Here is a 21,974-nt window from a genome sequence, read left to right as displayed (position 1 = left end):
TGTATGTAGTTTAGGTTGCACGTAGAATCATTCAAGCTCAACATGATCAAAATATTGCTTGTGGAGTGATTCGAATCTCAAAAATGTTCTTGTCTTGAGATATTTGATTAACAAAAATCATTCAAGCTAGATATGATCGATCTTGCTTGTGGAATGATTCAAATCGAAAACAAGTGTTCTTGCCTTGAAATATTCAATCAACAAGGTAATTTGAATCTTATTCTCCTTGACGTGATTCCTTATCATTTGGCATTAGAGCTTTCCATTGAGTTGGTTCTATATCAAAATAAAAGAACGATACGGGGTTTAGCATTTGATTCCTTCACAAGTTTTTTTAATGGTCTAATAATAAACCATTCTATTGAGTTGATAACCGAGAATTTTGTGAAAGAATTCTTATAAAAATTTTCATTCAAGTAGGAGTAGACCTGGTTGTTGCAAGAATACTTAATTTATGAGTTGAAGGAAGAAACTTGTGTTCCACAAACAAAGACTAAAGCAAGGATAGGATTCAAAGCCAGTGCTAAAGATTATAACTTGACTTATTATATTCCTAAATATAAAATTAAAGATACAGAAATTCCATCGAGTAAATTAACAAATATGTGGATGGAGGTGACAGGGTCGTTTTAGGTCATTTTTTATAAGTAGCACTCTCGCCGCTAGAGCTCTCCTCTAGAGGTCACGTGCGATTGATTTAAATTTTCAATTTTAAATTTTAAATTTTTTTTTTCTTTCACTCTCTTATTCTCATCATCTTACCCAATTGGGCAAGAACGTCCTTATTACTTGTCTTGCTAGCCCTTTCTTTTCAAGGTCTTACGCGGTTCCTTCACTTATTTGTGTGAGCCCCTACCTGCTCACGCTCCTTACCAAGAACCTAACGCTTCATCGGTCTGTTACCATCTAAACAAAATGTAGCTTAGGTACGTAGTCATTCTAATGGGGATTGAAGATGCATTCACATAATAAGGGAGCTTTAACTAATTAACACAATCTTTGTGGTGCCAAAGTGAACAACTAACTTATCCAGAAATTTATTAAAAACTGAGTTGTTGGTCAATCGAAGTAACAAAAATTAAGAAAATGACAAATTGTTGTACACAGCATTTGGAGAACTCATGATCTTTTAGAGCTCATTTATTTGGTATATAAATAAAGTATTATCAATAATTTTATTACCTGTTATCAAAATAAATTTTAGTAAATAAAGTAATTCATTAAATAAATAAATATACTTTTAAAAAAAATCATTATTGATTTAATTCATTATAATAATTCTATAAACAAATTGAATTAAATAAATTAAGAGAGGAATGTTATTAAGTTAAATTATTAAAATAATTTATAATTTAATTTTTCATATTATAAATAAAATTACTTAGTAGTCAATATTAATAATTATTCTCAAATAAATAATTTTAATAAAACGGTATAATTAGTACAGTAATCAAATTGAAAAATTAATTATACATGCTATATTTTAAAAAATGAAATATAATTTATTTATTTCACTCATTCTAACATAAAATAATTGTAAAACAAAAATANAAAAAAAAAAAAAAAAAAAAAAAAAAAAAAAAAAAAAAAAAAAAAAAAAAAAAAAAAAGAAGCCTGTCCTGATATCATCCCAATATTGGCATCACATAGTGCATAACCATGAAATTACAGTTCTTTCATATATAGCTCATAATGGGTTCCTTGATTGAATGAACTGAACATGAAAAGAAAAGGTGTATAATTTCAGAGAAAGCTGAAGCAGATGGGCGTTTTGTGTGAAGATATAAAGAATATACTCACATATATTTGTATATGCTTCTTCTTGCAAACAATATAACACACACACCTACAAGCCTTGTTCCAAAAAATGGATCAACAACACAAATTGCAGGTCCAGGCAGAGGTAGAGGTAGAGGTACAACAAATCCTTTGAGAAATGATATAACAGAGAGATGATATGATGATGGAGACCACTTACGCACCCTTACCACTATTCCATGGCTTTAGGACTCCCACTACTACCACCACAACAATGATTAGAAGGATTATTATGGCAATGCACATCCATTTCCTTGAATTCTTTTGAAGCTTCTTTGCCTTTTGAAGTGCAGTGTTCCCTTGTTGCACATGATCTACTGCACTTGTAACCTGAAAACCACCACATTTACCTACACTTCACACACCAACAACTCCAAAATCATGCTATTTCAACATCGAACTATAAAGATATATTACATGTGATTCGATATTGTCGAGCATATCCCCCTGTGCATCTACCAAAACAGCCATGTCCAGAAATACCTGCCAAGTTAACCACACTCCGTATACGTTATGTTATGCAGTCTTTCTTTTCTATGAGACACAGATACCCAAGAGAGAGGAAAGTTATATTTACTATTATATGGCTGACAGAACAAAACTTTTCTTCTTAATGTTTGACTTTGCATAGCTCCACTTTTAGGGAATGTAGAGACAGGACAGCATGCGTAAAATTTATTACGTACCTGCTGTAGCTCGAGTAACTTCCTCTCCAGTTCTCTAACTGCGCTGTGACGCTCTTGAATTTCAGCTAGAGTGTCCATTACCTACAAAGTAACGTATATATTGGAAGGAAAAACATCAACATCCATGAATCAAGGCACAAAATGTGTACTGAGATTTTAATGATGCTGATATGTACACTAATAAAGACTCGAACCATAAGCTTTCAATGCTAAGACTTCGAAGCAAAGAACGTGACAGGGGAGAGGAAGTGGGGAGGTGATGATAAGGGAGAAGCAACATACCTGTCCTCGCCCTTGTTCTTGAATTGCCTTCTGAAAAATTTGTTCGCTATCCCCAGTTTCGATTAATTTCTCGATGGTCTGCATGTTCATATAATGATTGAAACACGACCATGGTATGTTAAAACATAACCAATGGGATCCATTGGAACTCTAAGAATAGTGGAAGTACTACCTCTTCGTCAGCCCTAGCGCCCGTGACTGAAAATCATAGAAGCCGTTTTAGTGTAAACTATAACTCAAAAATTTTAAAAAAACAAAAAATCTTTAAGGACCAAAATTTTTACGACAGTGGATCAAACCTGTGAAAACCCGTCTCTCAACAACCTCCCGATACTCTTGATGAACTTTTTCCCGCAAAATCTACAATCGATATTACTATCCATTCAAATCCATGATCTTAGGCAATAATGACTCCAATCCAACAAAGAGAACAACAAAAGTTACCTGGAACTCAGTCATCTTGTCTTTCAACTTCTTTTTTAAGGCACTAAACAAAAAATGCAATCAATGAGTGAGACATTCAGTTCATGGGAAATATATTAATCAGGACATTATGAAATTCACAAACTGAGGAAGCTGTAGGAATTATAACAAATTTGAAAGAAAAAGGGAGAAAAAATGAACTTTGACTTGAAATTATAGCTAAACTACGTCAAGATTCAAGAAGACACCATTTTACTATTCAATACAACTACAATTCCAGAGTTGAACTGAGCCTGCACTACCACTGCTCGCCAGGGTGATGAGATAGATTATTGAAGATCCTTCTGAGTCATCTGCAGTTTGCTGATGATATTCCTTTATTTTCTTGGTAGGTCAAGTTAAAATTGACAACCTGTAGTGAACCATTTCACTACAAGACTTGAAATATTAAGATTTTGGGCTGAAGTATTAAGGTCAACCATCCAAGACTTGAAATGGTTCAGTCTTAAACTAGAGGCAAACTTACTAAGGAAGTTGCAGCATTGTGGAATTGTACAAAGGGAGATTGGCCAACGAAGTATCCTCTAGGGAAATCCTAATACGTGGCGTTTGGAAGCCTATGATAGAACAGATTATGAAGGTGCTATAATGCATACAGTATATCCAAACTTGACTGTCTCATTTTGGAGATCTGTTTCGCTGGCTTCAGATAGGTCCTCAATGCAATTTTTGTACAAAAGAAGGCAATTTGGAGGCATGTGAATAAGAAAAAGGGGCAAGGCTATTCGTGTTAGTAGGGAGGATGAAGACAAAATTAGCATAGGATGGGATGGGGCCTCGCTTCGTAACGTTTCTCTTGCTTGTTTCTTGTTTTCTCTTTTCTAATAAAGAGCTTAGTTTGAACATTTTGGGAAACCAATCGCTAGTTATGGATAACTTCAAAGTCAAGCAAATGATACATTACAACAATTGGAGGTAATAAGTCAACTTCTGAGATTACAATAGGTGGCATAATGTACCACAATGCAAAAGAATATGTGGAATGGGAAAAAGCCATCAGATGCTAAAGGAGAAGTGAAAATGATGGGAGTAATGACCAAGCACACGAGAAAGGATGAAAGAATGCATGGGTTTTCACTCTGCAACTAGGAATTACCTCTGTTAGATGGCAGTGATACCCCATAGGTGGAATTTCACACGGAAAGATGATTTAAAGTAAATAGGTCGAGGTAAATTTTCTTCAACCACACAAAGAATTCTTTGCATGAGAGGGAAGACGGATACCAGCACTTCGCTTGGCCAATGACCAGTGAAGTTTTAAGGGGAGATCAGTGGTTCCAAAAGACTAGCTTACTGATTCCAACTTTGCTGAAGGAGTACCATTACAAATTGTTGATAGAGTTCAATTATTATTGACAACATACAGGTATGTATTTAATTAAAGAGCAGAGAGTAAAACGGAGATTCGAGAGCTCTCATACTCCTTATTCTCCAAGACTCGGCCAAAGCCAAAAGCTACTTCTCCTCTACTCATACATAAAGTTCATATAAACACACCGATTCACGATTACATCATACTACCTACCTACATGAACCCTAAAACTCTTAACCAACCAGCATACACACTAGACTCGCCACATTAACCCTCTTCCTATCATACACATTAATAACCGGTGGTCATCATTTGGTAGGAAGGCAACACGCAATGGAGTTCAAGACACCCAAGAGAATTGAAGAGGACTTCAAGGAAGACTTGAAAAAATCTTTAAAGTAGAGCTGTAGATCTGTATTTGGTACAATTGTATTTTGTTTTATTCAGTATTTTATCATTAAGCTTATATATATATATATTCTTTAATCTATCCTTTTATATTTAGTTTTCTTACTTGAAGCTTCTCTTGTATTTATCAATTATTGGGCCCTTTGAGGAATAAGAAATATAATTTATGGAAAAACGAGCTTATGGCTTAATGTAGGTTGACATATGGCCACGTCCCTTCTACAACAAACCCCAGAAAAGAAATTTTACTCTCCTCCCAAACAATATTGCGCAAAACACAAATGGAGTTCATACAAACCAAGAAGCAAATAAGAAAGGCATCAGGCTCTCCCAGGCACTTTTTTCTCACACCTCTATCAAATCAAGATTATTAGTCCGTCCTTCACAATATCCCAATAGTTCTGTGGAAAAAAAAGGAGAAAGAAAAGGGGAAAAAAAAGAACTATGGAAACCTATCAATTGCTTTGCTAACCTCCTCTCTAACCAGACCATATTGGAATAGCTTAAAGAAAATTGTTTTGTCCATTTTCTGAACGCACACATTTGATTCGTCTAATACTCTAGCTCAAATACTTTGCTTAGTATTCAGGACTTTTGATACCTCTCAAACACAAACACACTAGCTAGAAAACTAAGGCTAGTTGATAACCATTTGATTTTGACCCTCGTTTTTTGTTTTTTTGGTTTTTGAAAATCGTTTTTGTGTTCTTACAATTTCTTTACTACGGTTTTCATTTTACCGCCAAATTCCAAATTCCAAATTCCAAAAAACTACTCTTTTTAGTTTCCACAGGCTTGGATTTTGTAAATAACTATAAAAAGTACATAACAAAGCATAGAAACTTACCTGCAGTAGTGTTTATAAGCTTAATTTTCAAAAATCAAAAGCCAAAAACCTAATGGTTATAAGTGTTCATATTTAGCAGCTGAACACACCTATTAGTTTCATCTTACTTACAAAAGTTGGCCCATATATGGTGATAGAAAAACAAACACCATAAAATTAATGGTTTGTAAATTTATCTTAATTATGATAAAATTATTCGATGAACGTGGGAACAGTCATAAAAGAAGAAGAATCTATAGATGAAACTGAAGAGTTGGAACGTAACGTACAGAGTAGTTGCTGTTCTTGATCTATCTACACCTGATCCTTTACCACATCCAGGCTTCTGCCTATTTGCCAGATTCTGTAACACCAATACCCCAAAAATGAAAAACATGGGAGGAAGGGTGCCTTAGCAATCCTTTCTTTGGGAAACATGGTCATATTTAGAAATTACTATACAGAAATTATGACAATAGGTTACTGGAACGTGGAATATCAAGTTGATGCAGCAAAATGACTCACCTCCTTGTCAAGTTCTTCGACCTTGCTCTTCACAAAACGTGCAACTTTTCCAACTTCATCAACATCCTTTTCCATTCGCTGCTTGATTGCTGGAGTACAAGCCACATTAGTAAATTAAACGAATACGGAATCTTTACAAACTACATATATAATGCATAAACTGACCATGCATCCACTAAAGCAAAAACTAAAATTTAGATTACTTTTTTTTTTTTTAAATCTGAAAAGTAAAAAAAAATTATTCAGCTAAAAGCACCAGATAATATTACACTTCGAAAATGAAACTAAAATATATTAACCTCCCAAACTAATAGAATGAAATGCACCCATACAGTTGTGGAGATATAATGAACTTCTTGAGCATTTCATTAGTTGATATGCACGGTCCTTATCTCATCATGCACAATCCACAACCATAATTCGAAAAACAAGTTTTACATAATATTTCTTGAAAGCTTGAGTAGCACTACTTCCATTAGCCTTTCTTCAGCCAAAGAATTGTACATATGCATATAGATGTATTTAAAAACCAGAGTAAGAAAGCAAACAAAAGCACTTTCCTACAAAGTTTAAACCATTATAAATTTAAAGAGCCTATTAAAACTGCCAAATATTAGACATATCTCGTCCATGCATGTTTATAAGCCATCATTACACTGAAAAATGGTATAATTGATGTATTGATCTAGCAATATTGCATTCCATATCATGTTTATATGCCAATGTTCCATATCATTGGGTACGTACAGAAACCAAAAACAATGAATTGGAGGAGGTGCTTTTGAATCTCCCCCCACCCACTCTCTCTCTCTAAGAAAAGGGGCAGTCCAGTGGCAAGCTAGCTATTTGAAAGAAACATCAATTTTAAGAAAAAAGTAGCGTACATGAATTATGAGTGGTTATAAAGATTACCTTTCATTGCTGGAGCTTTAGTCACAGCTTTGGACTCCTCGTGTGAATCCTGGAACCAAATTTTGAGACAACAGACCAGAAAAGGATAGTCATTCACAATGCTATGATGAATACTTAGTAACCAATCAATTACATTTGTACATCTGTTCTTACGCTAAGGTCATTTGCAGCTTGGAAATAAACTAACATCGTGCTAGAGAACTTACATATCAAGGCTCTCGTCCAACATTCCATTGAGTAGCATCGTAATATCCCCAAATAACAGCTACAAGATAACGCAAGTACTCGTAGTACTTGGAACCTCCCCTCTCTTGAGTATACCAATTCAAGCCTAAAACATCTAAAAAATTCTCTGCCTTCCTCCTCCACCCTCTCTATATATAACCAAATAGCATAACAAACTCCCCAGCTAATAACTAATATACCCTTAATATCCCAATAACAACATTCCTATCAGGATCATCCCATAAGAATCCACAAAGATGTGGCATCTTCCAAAATGATAGGAAGGATATTGTTACTTAGCTTTGCTGAGCTCTATTTGTAACTAAGTGAGGTGACATAGACGAGTGGGAGGGTTGAGACATAGACAGTTAGGGAGGCATAGAACAATTTAATTATATCAAATTGTAGGTTTTAGTACAATGTCAATATCAAGCTGTAAGCAAAATTAAATTACAAGTTTAGTCCCTAAACTTTTAGGTTTGTATCATCAGATCCTTGATTTAAGAAAATATATATATATATATATATATATAATACTTCACTAACTAATAGGTTGATGTACTTTAAAAAGTATATAATAAGTTCCAAAGCTTTTGATTTTGTATCTAATAAGTTGTTGAACTTTAAATTTAATATATAATGATCCTTGACCTAATTGACATTTTCGGAACTCACAAATCTTTTTGACACAAATTGAAAGTTCAATGATCTCTTAGACACAAAATCCAATTTTATGAATAATACGTTGGTTAGTTTTAAAAAATGATGAATATGTCAGAGGCGTATAAGACATAAAATTGAAATTTTAGAAACCTATTTTCCATTTGAGGTTTAAGGACCGGTCTAGTTTAAGAACCTATTGGATACTTTTTAAAGTTCGAGAACCTATAAAACGCAAACATTGAAAGTTTATGAACCAAATTTGTAATTTAACCTAACTTAAAGCTTTCAGTTTTTTTGCAAACGAAGACAATGATATAACTAATGGCACCTTTCTTGGATTTTATTTTGGGAATTTATTTATCACATTATTGATTTGGAACCAATGTCAACACTCATAAGTTCATCTAGTGGACATTATGAATCAATGAAACAAGTAAAACGAAAAGGAGGAATGAGTTTAAATCATGATGGTCATCTACCTTCTAGGTCTAATCGAGAAGATCCAATGATGTTTTCTGTTTTTTTCTTTTTTTTTTTTTTTGGGCTACCATTGATCTTTGTGAGACACCCCTTTCATTGAGACAAGAAAAAAAACAATGGCTTGCCTTTAAGCATTCCTTCTTTTGGTCTCTTTGATGCGAAAGGAATGATTGGATCTTCAAGGATAACACTGTCATCTATGGCTTTGGTTTTATTAAATGGTCTTTATTTGGGTAAATGTTCACACCCTTTTAAAAATTATAGTCTTTGTTCTGTAATTTATAATTGTATTTTCTTTCTAAAAAACGGTTCAAGAGTTATCCAGGGAGCTGCATTCAAAATTACAACCATATGATCAAGAGGTAGATTAAAAAACATTTATACCTGGAGTTTTCGCAATAACCTGTCCAGCTTCTCATTCTGTTTTTCAATATCTTGGACCTAGAAGAGACAAAAAAGTATAACGCATCCACTCAAGCTGAGTTATTGAAAACACTCTTATGTTACAACATAAAATTTACTACTAGCTCAACAATAAGAGGCAAAAGAGATTATGCAAATACCTTTTTAAAGAAATCATCCAACCCCAGATCTCCTGCACTTGTAGGAGCATTTGTTCCAAGCTCAATGTCTCCTCCTCTAGAAGGCTGACCCCGAGGGATCTCAAAGGAATCCTTCAATACATTATCAAGTGTCGTTAATGAAAGTTATAACTTTAATCAAGTAACATAAAGTACGTCTGATAGATTATAAAGTAAATGCATCCTAAAATGAACATAAATGCTGAGATACAATATTGAAGTATCAGGGAAGGATATAAGATCATAGCACAATCAAAATTCCACTGTCAAGCCAAACATCACTAAAGTTGTGATACCGGGAGAGAGAAACCACTTTACAGCCAAATAGGGCGGGGAACCGCCCCCATTCAGTGGTTCCCATGCTAAAGAAGATTCTCGTAACCCTACATTGAACTGATTTCACTCTACAGAAATTTAACCTTTCCTGGCCTTTGAAGCAAAAGTTCTCAAAAGGGACTTAATAAAATAACATCGTCCCAGAGACTTTCCCCCGTTCCTTTGAAAGATTTCTGCACCAAGTCTGAGTAAGAATCTCTTTGTTTGTTATAGACGCCATTGATTCCGAGGATTCTCTATAGATTATGGTTGCACTCACAAAGAAGTCACAGATCTCTGCTATTATAAGACAGTCATGTGGCGCAATTCCAACATTTAGTCGCAAAGTTGTAGCACAAACTTTTCCCTTGTGCATAAGCTTTTACCAACACAAACCATTAGGGTTTAGGGTTTAGGGTTTAGGGTTAAGGGTTTAGGGTTTGTTGACAATAGTTGACACCAACACAGCCGACTTAGCTTATCAAGATCACACTTGACACCAACCAAATATCACATCTCTATTGATCATTAAACCATGTGCACCTCAAAAGTTCTAACGATGATGTTTGACTAAACAAATAAGTCGTCTCTTCCTAATCAAAGATGTAAACAAGCAGTAAAAGAGAGAAGTGACCCTCATCCCTCATTATCAGTTATCCCACCTGTTGCAAGTCTAAATTAAATTAGCTCGCTGTTTTTCTTTTCTTTTTTGTTCTCTTTAGAGAATTACATGTCCGAAACGACTGACTAAATTTAAATGGATGGATAATCTAACTTTCTAATCTAAATTCTATTGGTAATCTAAATAAATTCCTAGATAATCTAAATAATAATCCCTACGTATAGGTAACTAAATCTAAATAATAATCCCCGTGTACCAAGTAACTAAATCTAAATAAATCCAATTAAATAAATTAGGAAGGTCAATTACTTCCCCTTTTTTAATGGGATTACACAAATATCCTTCTACACTCCCTCTCAAGCTGATTAATAGACATCTTTCATTTTCAACTTGGATACTAACTCATGAATTACACAAATATCTAAAGCTAATCCTTCGACACCACCTTATCCTCTACTAAGGATACTCTCCATAAAAATGAAAAAGAAAGGAGTGTGGATTCCTTGTCTAATATATCTATGCTCATAAATCATTCCCTTGGATCTTGCGACCCCTCGCCGGTCATCATCTCCTAGACGGTTCGCTGTTGTTCGACTACCATTGCTCCAGCCAAGTTTAGGGCGAGAAACGGCATCGGGATGTAATAGCAAACAAAGAATTGGCCTCACACCACTCCCCGTTGCTTATCCGCCTCCACATCCACTCCTCGAAACCATGCTGCAATCACCTCCGTTGAAGATCAACTGCTGCCTCCTCTGTCGAGCACATCACTTCCGAAATCTTTCAATCACTTGTCTTCTACCCTTCACGAAGCTCAGAGTCGCATCGCTGCCGCCTCCTATGTCAAACACAACATTGTTGCCGAAACCCTTCATCACTAGTTTTCTGCCATCACAAACCTCAGAGAGTATGGTTTGGGGCTTTTGTGTTGGATTTTTGGTTTGGGGCTTTAGTGTTGGATTTTTTAGGTTAAACAAACAATGAACTAATCATGAGAAGTACGAGCAGCCCTGAAACTTCCTATGGGTTTTCTTCCATGACACACCCTCACGACCGACGAGCCCTTCCGACAAGCTCCTCCGACGAACAGATCACCAGCAGTGCTGATACTTGTGTGAAAAACCCATGCAAACCTTGATTAACAGAGAAGCTCAGCCCTTTTGTCTCCACACAATTAAAACGCATGAATCCACCTTTGATGCATTATCAAAGACAGAAAGCAACCCTTACCCATGATAAAATGGCCACTAAACAGCAGTACCCATAATATTTTGGATTGAATTAAAATGACCACCAAAAAGCAGTACCCATAATATTTTGGATTGAATTTGAGAGTCCACAGCCCCATCGAATCCAAATCAGAGCACCTGCGAAATGACTCGAACTGAATCAAACACCAATCAACAAAGATTTTGAATCCTTTTGGACAAAAGTCATTGGCCCCTTGGCACCACATCAAACACTTTAGAAATACAAAACCATCATGGACAAAAAGACCTATGCAATCGAGCTAGACGATAGATGCAGGGGAATAAGAATAAACGTTTTCAAGGAGAAACGTTTTCCAGAACATACCATTTCGGTAGAAAAACTCACCAACAAGGATACTATAGCTGAAATTTTTTTGGTTCATGGAAACGGTGGTCTTAAAAGTTTTTATTCCAGTGGGCAAACGGTGGTCTTAATCTCATTATCAGCAAAGGAAGAGCATCTTGGGAACAAAAATGTAAAAAATGATGGCTAGAGGAGGGTGACATAAACTCCAAATTTGTCCATCGTATCATGGCTTCAAAGAAACGAAAGAGTACCATCATGGAAATATCGACACAAGGCAGAAGTTTAGTAAGCGAATATGAAATTGTATCAGAATTTGTCTTTTTACGCCTTGTTTTGTACAAAGGCCAATGCCTCGTCGAATTTCTCCATGATCTTGATTGGAGTCCAATTGATCAACTGTAAGCAGCCTCCCTCAAGGTTGCTTTCACCGAATAAGAGGTGGGGAAGGCGATACAGCTCGTGGGCTCCGACAAGACTCCAAGACCAAATGGTTTTACCTCAAATTTTTTTTTAAAATGTTGGGACATTCTAAGAGTCGATATCATAAGAGTGTTCCAAGATTTCTTTTAGAATGGAGTTATCAGTGGCAACATAAACGAAACATAAATCTGTTTGATCTCAAAGAAATTGTCAGTGCACACTATAGCAGACTTTTGCCCCATAAGTCTTACGACCAGATTATACAAAACCTTAGCAAGGGTGCTATCAAAACGTCTTAAAATGGTTATCCTTTCATGATTACTGGGCAGCAAATAGCTTTTGTAGAGGGACTACATATCCTCAATGCATCCCTCATGGCAAATGAACATATAGATGAATGGGAAAGAAAGAAACAAAAAGGTGTAGTCATCAAACTTGACTTGGGAAACACCTTTGACAGGATCAATTGGACTTTCCTCGAAAACATTCTTGTAACAAAAGGTTTTCACTCAAAATGGTAAGGGTGGATAAAAGGATGCATTTCATCATCAATGGAAGACCGAGAGGAAATATCTATGTCGTATGGGGTCTTCGACAAGGGGATCCACTGTCTCCTTTTCTTTTCACAATGGTAATGATTACCTCAATTGCCTACTTACAAAGGCTAAATACGAAAGGCAGATAAAGAGCTTTTACATTGGCAACAAAGGTTTAAGCATCAACCACCTTCAGTTCACACATGATAGAATCCTCTTCTCTGATTTGCCAGATGTCTCTTCCATATAAAACATGATCAAAACAGTAAAAAACCTTCGAAAAATTCTCCAAACAAGATATCAATCACCAGAAAACAAGATTATAGCATCAATGTGAGACTATTGAAGAATTTGTCTGCATATACAGTTGTAAGAAGGGTGAATGGCTGAATATGTACCCAGGATTATCCTTAAAGGGGAACCACACATCCTTTACTTACTAGAAAACTATTGTTGAAGAAATAGAAAAAAGGTTGTCAACAAGGTCATCCTGTTATATACTTTCAAAAGTAGAAGACTCACTCTAAATACAAGCCACTATGTCCAATCTCCCCACTTATTACATATCTCTATTCGAAATGCCACAAAAGTGGCTTCAAATACATAAACTATCTATAGAAAGATGTCCCACATCTTGTTCGATAGAATATATAAACCTCCCAATGGACAAGAGAGGACTTGATGTATTTTTGATAAAAGAGTAGAATAAAGCTCTCCTCACAAAATGGATATGGAGATATCATCACAAAGAAGACGCATTGTGGAGAAAACTTATAAAAGCTAAATATACTCCTATATCATGCAAATCAACCCCTTCTGTCTTCTGCAAAAGGGTCATGGAAGTACATATAAAAACACCAAAACCTCATCACCAACCGAATTCGCCATAAGGTGGGTGATGGAGGATGCACATCATTCTGAACTGACCCTAGGATTGAAAACACCAGCTAGCACTGCGATATCCACTTTCGTATGGACTCTCTCATAGCAAAAGAGCCACGTGTCAACAATTTCTAGGACCTGGAGCTTGGTAGGAATCTAAAGGGTAATGAGGCTATAGAATTGAGTTGAATTAAGCCTCGATCTTGCCTCAATTGTATTGTCAAATGAAGCAGATTCATTGACATGGCTTCCCAAAATTGACGAGGTCTTTGATCATGGACATAGGGAAAAGTAGAAGCAATAAAACCTCACGCTAAAAGACAGTATGGAAAGGAAATCAGCCCAAAAAGGTGAAGTTTTTCCTTTGAGAAATAGTGCATAAAGTCATTAGCACAAGTGAAAATCTTAAAAAAAAAAAAAAAAAAGAATAACCTACATGGCTGTATTTCCAAATTGGTGCCCAGTATGCAAGAAAGACAACGCACCACAAACCAACTTATTTATGCAAAGCACATACACTCAAAATTTATGGATAAAAATTCTCAATATCTTCGAAGGGCATCTCACTTTTCCTAAGGAGGTAAAGGATTTATTGGACATGGCCTTAATGTACCATCCTTTCAAGAATGCAAAAGCTCTACTATGGAGAAACATCATCATGGCTTCCTTTTGGAATCTGTGGAAAGAAAGAAATCAAATAGTACTCCCGCGGAAAAGACATACTTATACAAAGCTCTTCAACAATGTTGTTTACCACTCTATATCTTGGTGTAAATTGTCTAATATTCTGGATTCCTATAGTCATACTTCCCTCTTTGTAAATTGGGAAGGTCTTTTGTAAACATTATGGGTAATACATCCCTTTTGTAAATTTCAAAAATCAATGAACTTGTCTCTTATAAAAATATATATATACGTGTGTGTGTATATATATATATATATTCCCAAATCAAAATGGAAAGTTAGTTGGACGTAGGTAAATGGCCACCCAAGATGTTCACTTCCACCCAAAGACTTTCTTCCAGAAAAGGTAAGAAAAATTATCCAAAAATTCCAAGAACACGTGATTGCACCCTTTTTCAAATTCGCTCTAGAAGACAATGCCTTCCATTTACGAGACTTAATAGTATCTATTGCTCCAATAGCAAAGAGGACCACAAAAAAAAAAATCCCAATCATGCAGCCACTTCGGTTGGGAGAAATCATATGGGACAGCAACCTGTGTAGTCTCTCAGAGTAAAGGATGCCCAAACACTCTCTCCCCACCCATTCCAATTTACTCTCAATTAAATCCTTAGCAATGATCTTGGGCGGTCCATTCAGAATCTACAGGGCAACAAAGTGGCTCATGCTATTTGAACTAGTAAAGGAATCTCCTTTTTATTTTTATTTTTATTCTTTTTATTTTTTGGTAAGAAATCAAGCTTTTATTGAGAAAAATGAAAGAACACACAAGGGTATACAAAAAACAAACCTGCAAAAGAAGTTCCCAACACCTGCAAGACAGGGTTCTCATTCAAAAGTATAAATCCAAATTAATAATTACAAAAAAATCTAATTAACGGATACCTAAAGAGAGGAATTAAATCTCACCATCTCCCACACCTCTTCCAAAGATCTTTCAACCCCTCTAAAGGTCCTACTATTCCTCTCGTGTCACACACCCCACAAAAGAACAAAAGAACAAGTCTGCCACACCACTCTTCCCTTATCCCAAAAGGGAGAGTTCCTTGGGACCCCTCAATCTAGAGCAATAGTCCTTGTTTGGAAACTTAGGAATGGACTCCCCTTTCCAATTTACTCTCCTCCTTTCACTTCTCTCAAGGGGAAATTTGGGTTTGGTATCTGTAAAGGATGTATCTTTTTCGACAAAGTCATTCATAAGAGACCTCGCTTTGCATGGAAGCATAGGTTTATTATACCTCAACATTTGAAAAGGAAAACACCCAATAACAGTAAAGTATTTTATTTGGGAGCTCAGTCACTCATGTATCAACACTCATGAATCATGATAACCTTAAGAGAAGATTTACATGTTTGTACTTTTACATATCCCTCCGCTGCTATCCCTTTTGGAAAGAAGATTCAGAGGCACAAAGACACATCTTTGTCATTTGCTCCTTTGCTTCTCCTACTGGGGCTTTATACGTTATGTTCTTGGCAGGTCCCTTGTCTTTAGAAGTAATTGAAATTTTTTAAGGAAAAGGACAGAGCTACAAAAATAAATAAACATCCAAATTGTCCATGAATTTCATTGATAAAGATGGGAAGGAACTATAGAATCTTTTTATCTCACAAAATCATGAGTTTTTATTCATTGTTCATCAAAATTCATGTTTCTTTTTCTTAGACCAATGAGGAGCTGTGAAAATAAGCAAGAGTTTGAACCATCAAAAGAAAACTAAAATAACTTACCATAGTAGGCATGAAGGAGCTAAATGAGAGAAAATAAATAAGGTGGTATGCACTATTTATCTGCTCATTGGAATTCCTAATGACCTATGCATTCTGTAATCATTTCTAGTAGAACAAAACGACATTAATCCAATTTGAGGAAGAAATGAACTCTTTCCATTTTTTTAAGGTCCTATGGCTCAATATGGCTCAATTTATATGGGGTGTTCTTTTGGTCATTATGGTTTGGAAGGAACTCCAGAACCTTCAAAGATAAAAAGCACTGTTTTGATGGGTTTTCTTAATCTCTTTCTTATTTGGCTCTTACTCGGTGTAAATTGTTCGTCTTTTTTTAAAAAAAAATTGTAAGAACAAATTATCTTCTCTTGTAGCCATTGGAGAACTTTTGTAATTTTCTTTGGTATGAGGTTTAGCTTCCCCGCAATTTTGTATCTTTCGCTTCGTCAATGAAAAAATTCTTATTCAAAAAGAAAAAATCTAGTCAAGACTAACTACAAAATGTTTTAAATCTAAGTTCTCCTTCACCAGTGGTCAAGCAATTTTCCCATCTGGTTATAAGAATCATCAGCTCCTCTATTTCATCATAGTGAAGATTTTTTCAAAAATTGAGGCCTCAAACTGAAGTAGCTGCATTTCAACACTACCTTGCAGAACAATGTTTCCAAATAATAATTTTACAACCTAGGAAGCCTTCCATAAGCCTGGTACTTCCTCCCCATTAATCTTCACATAATCTGAAATGAGAACGGCTTTCCGTGACTACCAAAGTTAATGAACCTACCTACCACTACTCAAACACCAACTCAAAGGAGCAATGTTTAATGTATCCTGAACCTGTTTCTTCCCTCCTGCTTGGATGGGAACAAAAGGCGGAGATACTGACAATTAGAATCAAGAAGCCAGTATTAGCACTCTAGACTTTCAGTTTTATCTTCTTCATCGACCCTATAAAGTGTTTCTGTCACTGTCTTATTATTCACAAGCTAACCAACAGATCAAGAGTTGGAAATGCAGTAATAATTAATCAAACGGGTTCATTATAGAAAGTTTTCATGGTGATGCAAGGTATATACAATCTACCTATGCGACCATGCTATTCTAAGCTCTTACTCCCTAACTGAAAAAATGGTATCTTATGGAAGAATCAATAGTTCCCTTTACTCAATTCTAAACTAAAATCAACGGACACTTGTTGATAAATTTTGGAGAATCAAAATACAGACCCTGATGACCACAGAGAGTGGCTAATCCAGTAGAACCAACGGCACCAACATTTGACACACTGAATAATGGATAATCTCACACCTAAAAGATACGTCATTTTCTGCAAGCTTTCGTTCAGTTCAAAAGCTTGCAATTATATGTAATGACCAAGCCATCTTATCTCATCATATCAGAATCATCCAAATAAATCAATGTCGAATGTCGCAATATGAAAATATTTTTACGGAAGGAGAAGTAAGGAGTCTATAAACACATAGTAACAAGTCAAAAGGCACTTCCAGCGACAAAGAAATTGGAGATTAAGAAGAGGACTAAAGAGCTACGATGCCATCGTCTCTCTTCCATAACCAGTAGCTAAACAGAAGATAACAGTGTAGTCGGTAGACAGAGATAGAATTATGTTAGTATCTAGAATCGACAAATTGAATCCACCCATAAACCCTACAAGCTCTAAACTCAACTCGGCTACCACAAGTGAAATTCAACCAAAATGCGTCTAATTCCTCAATCGTGCCAAGAACAGCAAAGTGGATCGAGCAAATCGGAAAAGCAAAACAAAGCTCGGGTCAAATTCAAGACGAAACCCACAAATCAAATCTTCCAAAATCATCAAGAAAAACGGAAACGATCTTCAAAACATCAAAATACAATGCAAAGAAAAAGAAATTGAAAACATTAGAGAGGGAAAATTTACCGAAAGAAGATCGTTCATTATGGAAGGAAGCTCGGAAACCAGAGAGAAAAAAAGTGCGAGAATGAAATCTTCGAGAGGGAAAGAAATGGCGAACGGAACCGAGCTTTCAATGTTCCTGAAGCAGAGAATTCGTCGTTGAGGTTCAAAATTTAGAACAGCAACAGATTGAGAAAAAGAAAGAGAGCGACAGATCACAGACAGAGTGGAAACGAAGGTCCATTCCCTTTATATATTTCTTCTTTTCTTTTTGTCACAAATGAAATTATAAAATATATTACTTAATTAATTCAACCATGCTTTGCGTATTAATTAAACCGTGCGTTATAGGTAACTGAATTGACCAAACTACCCTTCAAAATTAACTTAAATTTCGATTTGTATTTCCATAATTTGTTCCTAAACTTTTGGAAGCTTTTTAAATTCATTCCTCCAAAGTTAATATTTTTAATTTAGTCTTTGCAATCAATCAATATTAAAAAAGTTACGAGATAAATAATAATAAAATGATTCATCTAATCCTAGCTGCCTATCTCGAGAGTTTTATACGAATGGTTTAAGTTGTAAAGTAAGATTCAATCTCAAAGGGAATCTACCGTAATATTCTTGTAATGATTTGTTTTTCGATGCATCGAATTATGGATCATTACGATAGCACAAGTAGTAAAATTACTGTAAATACATTAAATCAAGGCAAATACAAAGATCACTTCCGAATTAAATGATTTTGAAAAGACAAGTGCAAAATAACAAACGACTCAGGTCGATAGTCCCCTCTATAGTCGCAAAATTGAGCACGCTCTCACCATGAGCACTGATTTGCTAGTCACTTGAAAAATAGAGCGTAACAAGAGTAAACTTAAAAAATACTCCGTAAGCAACCTACTTGTAGGCTCTCGTCGAATTCATAATATATTGAAACTTAGGTTATGTGCTCATAACTACCCCTATAATTAACAAACACTGTGACCTAATGTTTGTACTAACCTTTTTAGGTTCCTACGTACCTAAAACTTATACATACCTCCTATAAGGAGTACTCTAGCCATCTCGAGGTCCATATGTCAAGGGTTTTCATGTACTCATATCTCTATATTTTGGAAAGGCCCTAGGGCAATACTCATAAGTATGGAGGAGCCATTTTGGTCTCAAGACAGTACCACACTCCACACATGTCTACCTATTGAACTATAATCAGAGGATTCTCCCTAGTTGTGTCAGACAACATCTAGTTATTATTAAGATCAGCAAACTACCTGTTTCACCGCATTTTCAAGCAGAAAGTAGTAAACTACTTGTCCGTACACTCTCCTCAGTTAGAATAATAAACTATCTGTCTTAGAGACACTAACTGCTTGTTCACCGTCTTTTTAGGCTAGAACTGTAAACTATACGTTTATACCTCCTCTCGATTTAGAACAGTAAAAACTAATGGCTCTCCACTACGCACAATCCATGCTACCTTAATAGTATACCCTTCATAACTCCTGGAATCTTCTATGGGTGACAACTAAATCATGTGTACAAGTAGACGCTAACCTCTATTGGCTAGTTCGCAGATAGGGGGTGTACCCTGAATGTCTCAAGATAGTTGGTCAACCGAGACAAGAGTGTGAGACCCATAATTATTTTCTAGGACCAAAATATGTCGGACACTAGCTCATAGGCTAAAATAATCATAACAGACACTCTAGGAGGACATATAACAATAGTCTAAACCATAATTGAAATATAACCGATTTTCAAACTTTAAATCATACATAAATAATCATTATAAAGGCATACAACTTACTCGTCGTCATGTGTATTAGGATAACAAATCAACATAATCATGATAGAAAACATAAATGCATAAAAAACCATCAGAGTTCACAAATTATGTGTATAACGGAAAACTAAGCTAAATTGTAAACCATTCATGTTTTCTAGCCTTAGTTATCATAGAACTAGGTCAATTAAGCTCCTAAACATACTAGGTCAATTAAGCTCCTAAACATGATAATCAATCATTTGCCCTCGATCATAATAGACTCCTACAAGTATTTCTTAAAATTTGTTCCATATAGCTACTTACTTGATTTGATGTGTCCAGGGGCTCGGTTCACGACCTTTTCGAGGCTGAAATTTCTTCAAACTTCTTGGGCAGGTAGCAAATTGAGTTTAGTTTTTGGATCAATAAAAAATTTCATGAACATTGGCCTAAGAAGGGGCAAACCGGTCAAATTACTAAAGAAAGATCAACTGGGTAACGTGGTTGGTTCACTCGAACCACCACGTCACCATAGTCTCCTACCTCCAGCACTTGAGACACATGCAAAGAATAGTGTAGTACCACCTAAAACTCGTCCATTTTAGCCCAATACAACGATGAAGTAACGACCCGAAAAAAAAAAAGAATAATAATAATAATAATAGTAAGTAAATAATTAAATAATTAAAATAATAATTTTCCCTCCACTACTCTCTACTCACCCCTCTTCCTCTCAGAGACTATTTCTCCTCACCCACAGACTCAAAATCTCAATAAAGAATACAGTATGCATCCACAATCTCTCGTCAACCTACTCATAGATCCAGAATACAATACAGGATGCATTCCTGGTTCCTACAAAAAAAATAAATAAATAAATAAAAAGTAACCAGATCTATAAGGAGAGTTGGAGATTTAATTGTTGGAGGGAGAGATCTTGCTTTGTTAGTAGGGAGAGATCTTGCTTTGTTAGTAGTGTAAGTTATATTTCAGATCTCATTTTCATTTATCTTATAATAAATCAGTAAATCAGTGATAACCAGATTTCTTTTTCTTTGTCTAATTATTCAGAATTAGATCTCTTGTTCGCTTGACCAGTTATTTAGATTTTTGGCCGAATAAATGAGCAAATATTTGTCAACAGAATAAAAAAAATACATAGATCAAAAAAAAGGGAAGATAGGAAGTAAATAAGGAAAGATGGAAAGAAGAAAGGAAATATTCAAAGAAAATTTATCTGTAAAAAATTAAAAGGTAAATAAGAAAGGAAAGATGGAAAGAACGAAAGAAAAGATTGGGAAAGAAAATTTATCTATAAAAAATTAATAGTAAAAAATTAACAGGTAAATAAGAAAGGAAAGATGGAAAGAAAATTTATGTGATATTTGTGAATTTTAAAGGTTAACAAAATTAAAGGAAGAAAAAAAAAAGATACAAATAAGATAAAAGGAAATTTTGGAAAGAAGAATTAACTAGAATACCAAACAAACAAAAAAATACAAAGATAAGACGGGAGAAAAGCTAGAATACTGTTAACAAACTCAAAAGAAAAAGAAAAGAAAAAAGAAAAGAGGAAATACATAAAAGAAAAAAAAAATAGAGAAGGAAAGAAAGAGGAGAGGAAATACCTAGAGAAGGAAAAGAAAAATAGAAGGAAAGAGGTAGGAGTAAGAATTGATCGAAATTGACCAATAGTAAGAATCTATTAAAAATTGGTCAAGAATATCATAATTGAGAGAAGAAACAGAGTACAGAAAGAATATCAGCAGTCACTCGAAATAAAAAATAGAAAATGAAATCTTAATATAAATAAAATATGTATATATATTTAGATGTATATTATAACGTTCCAAGACTTTATCCATGCAAAGTCTTTAATGCTCGCATGAAGTTTAGCACATGAACCATTGTAAGAGTTAGAGAATTGAATATGAAATTGATGTCATGGATTCTTATAGGTTGACTTGGATACAAAGGAAAAAATCGAAGTTTCATTAAGGATAAATTGGTGACATAAGCTAATCAGGTAAGTGGTCTTACTATAGGATAGGCTAAAAATTGTATGAGTTACGATGATATATGAACTATGTTGTACGATTCTNTTTATCTGTAAAAAATTAAAAGGTAAATAAGAAAGGAAAGATGGAAAGAACGAAAGAAAAGATTGGGAAAGAAAATTTATCTATAAAAAATTAATAGTAAAAAATTAACAGGTAAATAAGAAAGGAAAGATGGAAAGAAAATTTATGTGATATTTGTGAATTTTAAAGGTTAACAAAATTAAAGGAAGAAAAAAAAAAGATACAAATAAGATAAAAGGAAATTTTGGAAAGAAGAATTAACTAGAATACCAAACAAACA

At 34.9% G+C, this 21,974-nt stretch overlaps 1 protein-coding gene across 1 annotated transcript; it reads right to left on the bottom strand.

Moving 5' to 3' along the window:
* Positions 1 to 1,625: 1,625 nt before the first annotated feature.
* On the bottom strand, positions 1,626 to 18,084 carry LOC111790919 (syntaxin-132-like). Its single transcript, XM_023672049.1, has 13 exons — positions 17,867 to 18,084; positions 9,184 to 9,294; positions 9,005 to 9,061; positions 7,253 to 7,301; positions 6,341 to 6,429; positions 6,106 to 6,179; positions 3,231 to 3,273; positions 3,086 to 3,146; positions 2,959 to 2,984; positions 2,787 to 2,864; positions 2,505 to 2,585; positions 2,236 to 2,301; positions 1,626 to 2,148 (listed from the first exon to the last, which is right to left on the bottom strand). Exons 1-13 carry the CDS (start codon positions 17,882 to 17,884, stop codon positions 1,975 to 1,977), a joined length of 927 nt encoding a protein of 308 aa, XP_023527817.1. The 5' UTR covers positions 17,885 to 18,084; the 3' UTR covers positions 1,626 to 1,974.
* Between the last annotated feature and the right edge of the window lie 3,890 nt (positions 18,085 to 21,974).

This window comes from Cucurbita pepo, chromosome LG03, assembly GCF_002806865.2.
Source record: "Cucurbita pepo subsp. pepo cultivar mu-cu-16 chromosome LG03, ASM280686v2, whole genome shotgun sequence".
Classification (NCBI taxonomy): domain Eukaryota; kingdom Viridiplantae; phylum Streptophyta; class Magnoliopsida; order Cucurbitales; family Cucurbitaceae; genus Cucurbita; species Cucurbita pepo.
The sequence above is the reverse complement of the archived record's forward strand: the minus strand, read 5'-3'. Positions and strand labels throughout refer to the sequence as shown.

Coding starts and splice junctions, on each gene's coding strand:
- LOC111790919 (XM_023672049.1), bottom strand. Junction 6,430..7,252: donor TAAAGCTCCAGCAATGAAAG/GTAATCTTTATA, acceptor CTTGTACTCCAG/CAATCAAGCAGCGAATGGAA. Junction 2,302..2,504: donor AGTTACTCGAGCTACAGCAG/GTACGTAATAAA, acceptor TTAACTTGGCAG/GTATTTCTGGACATGGCTGT.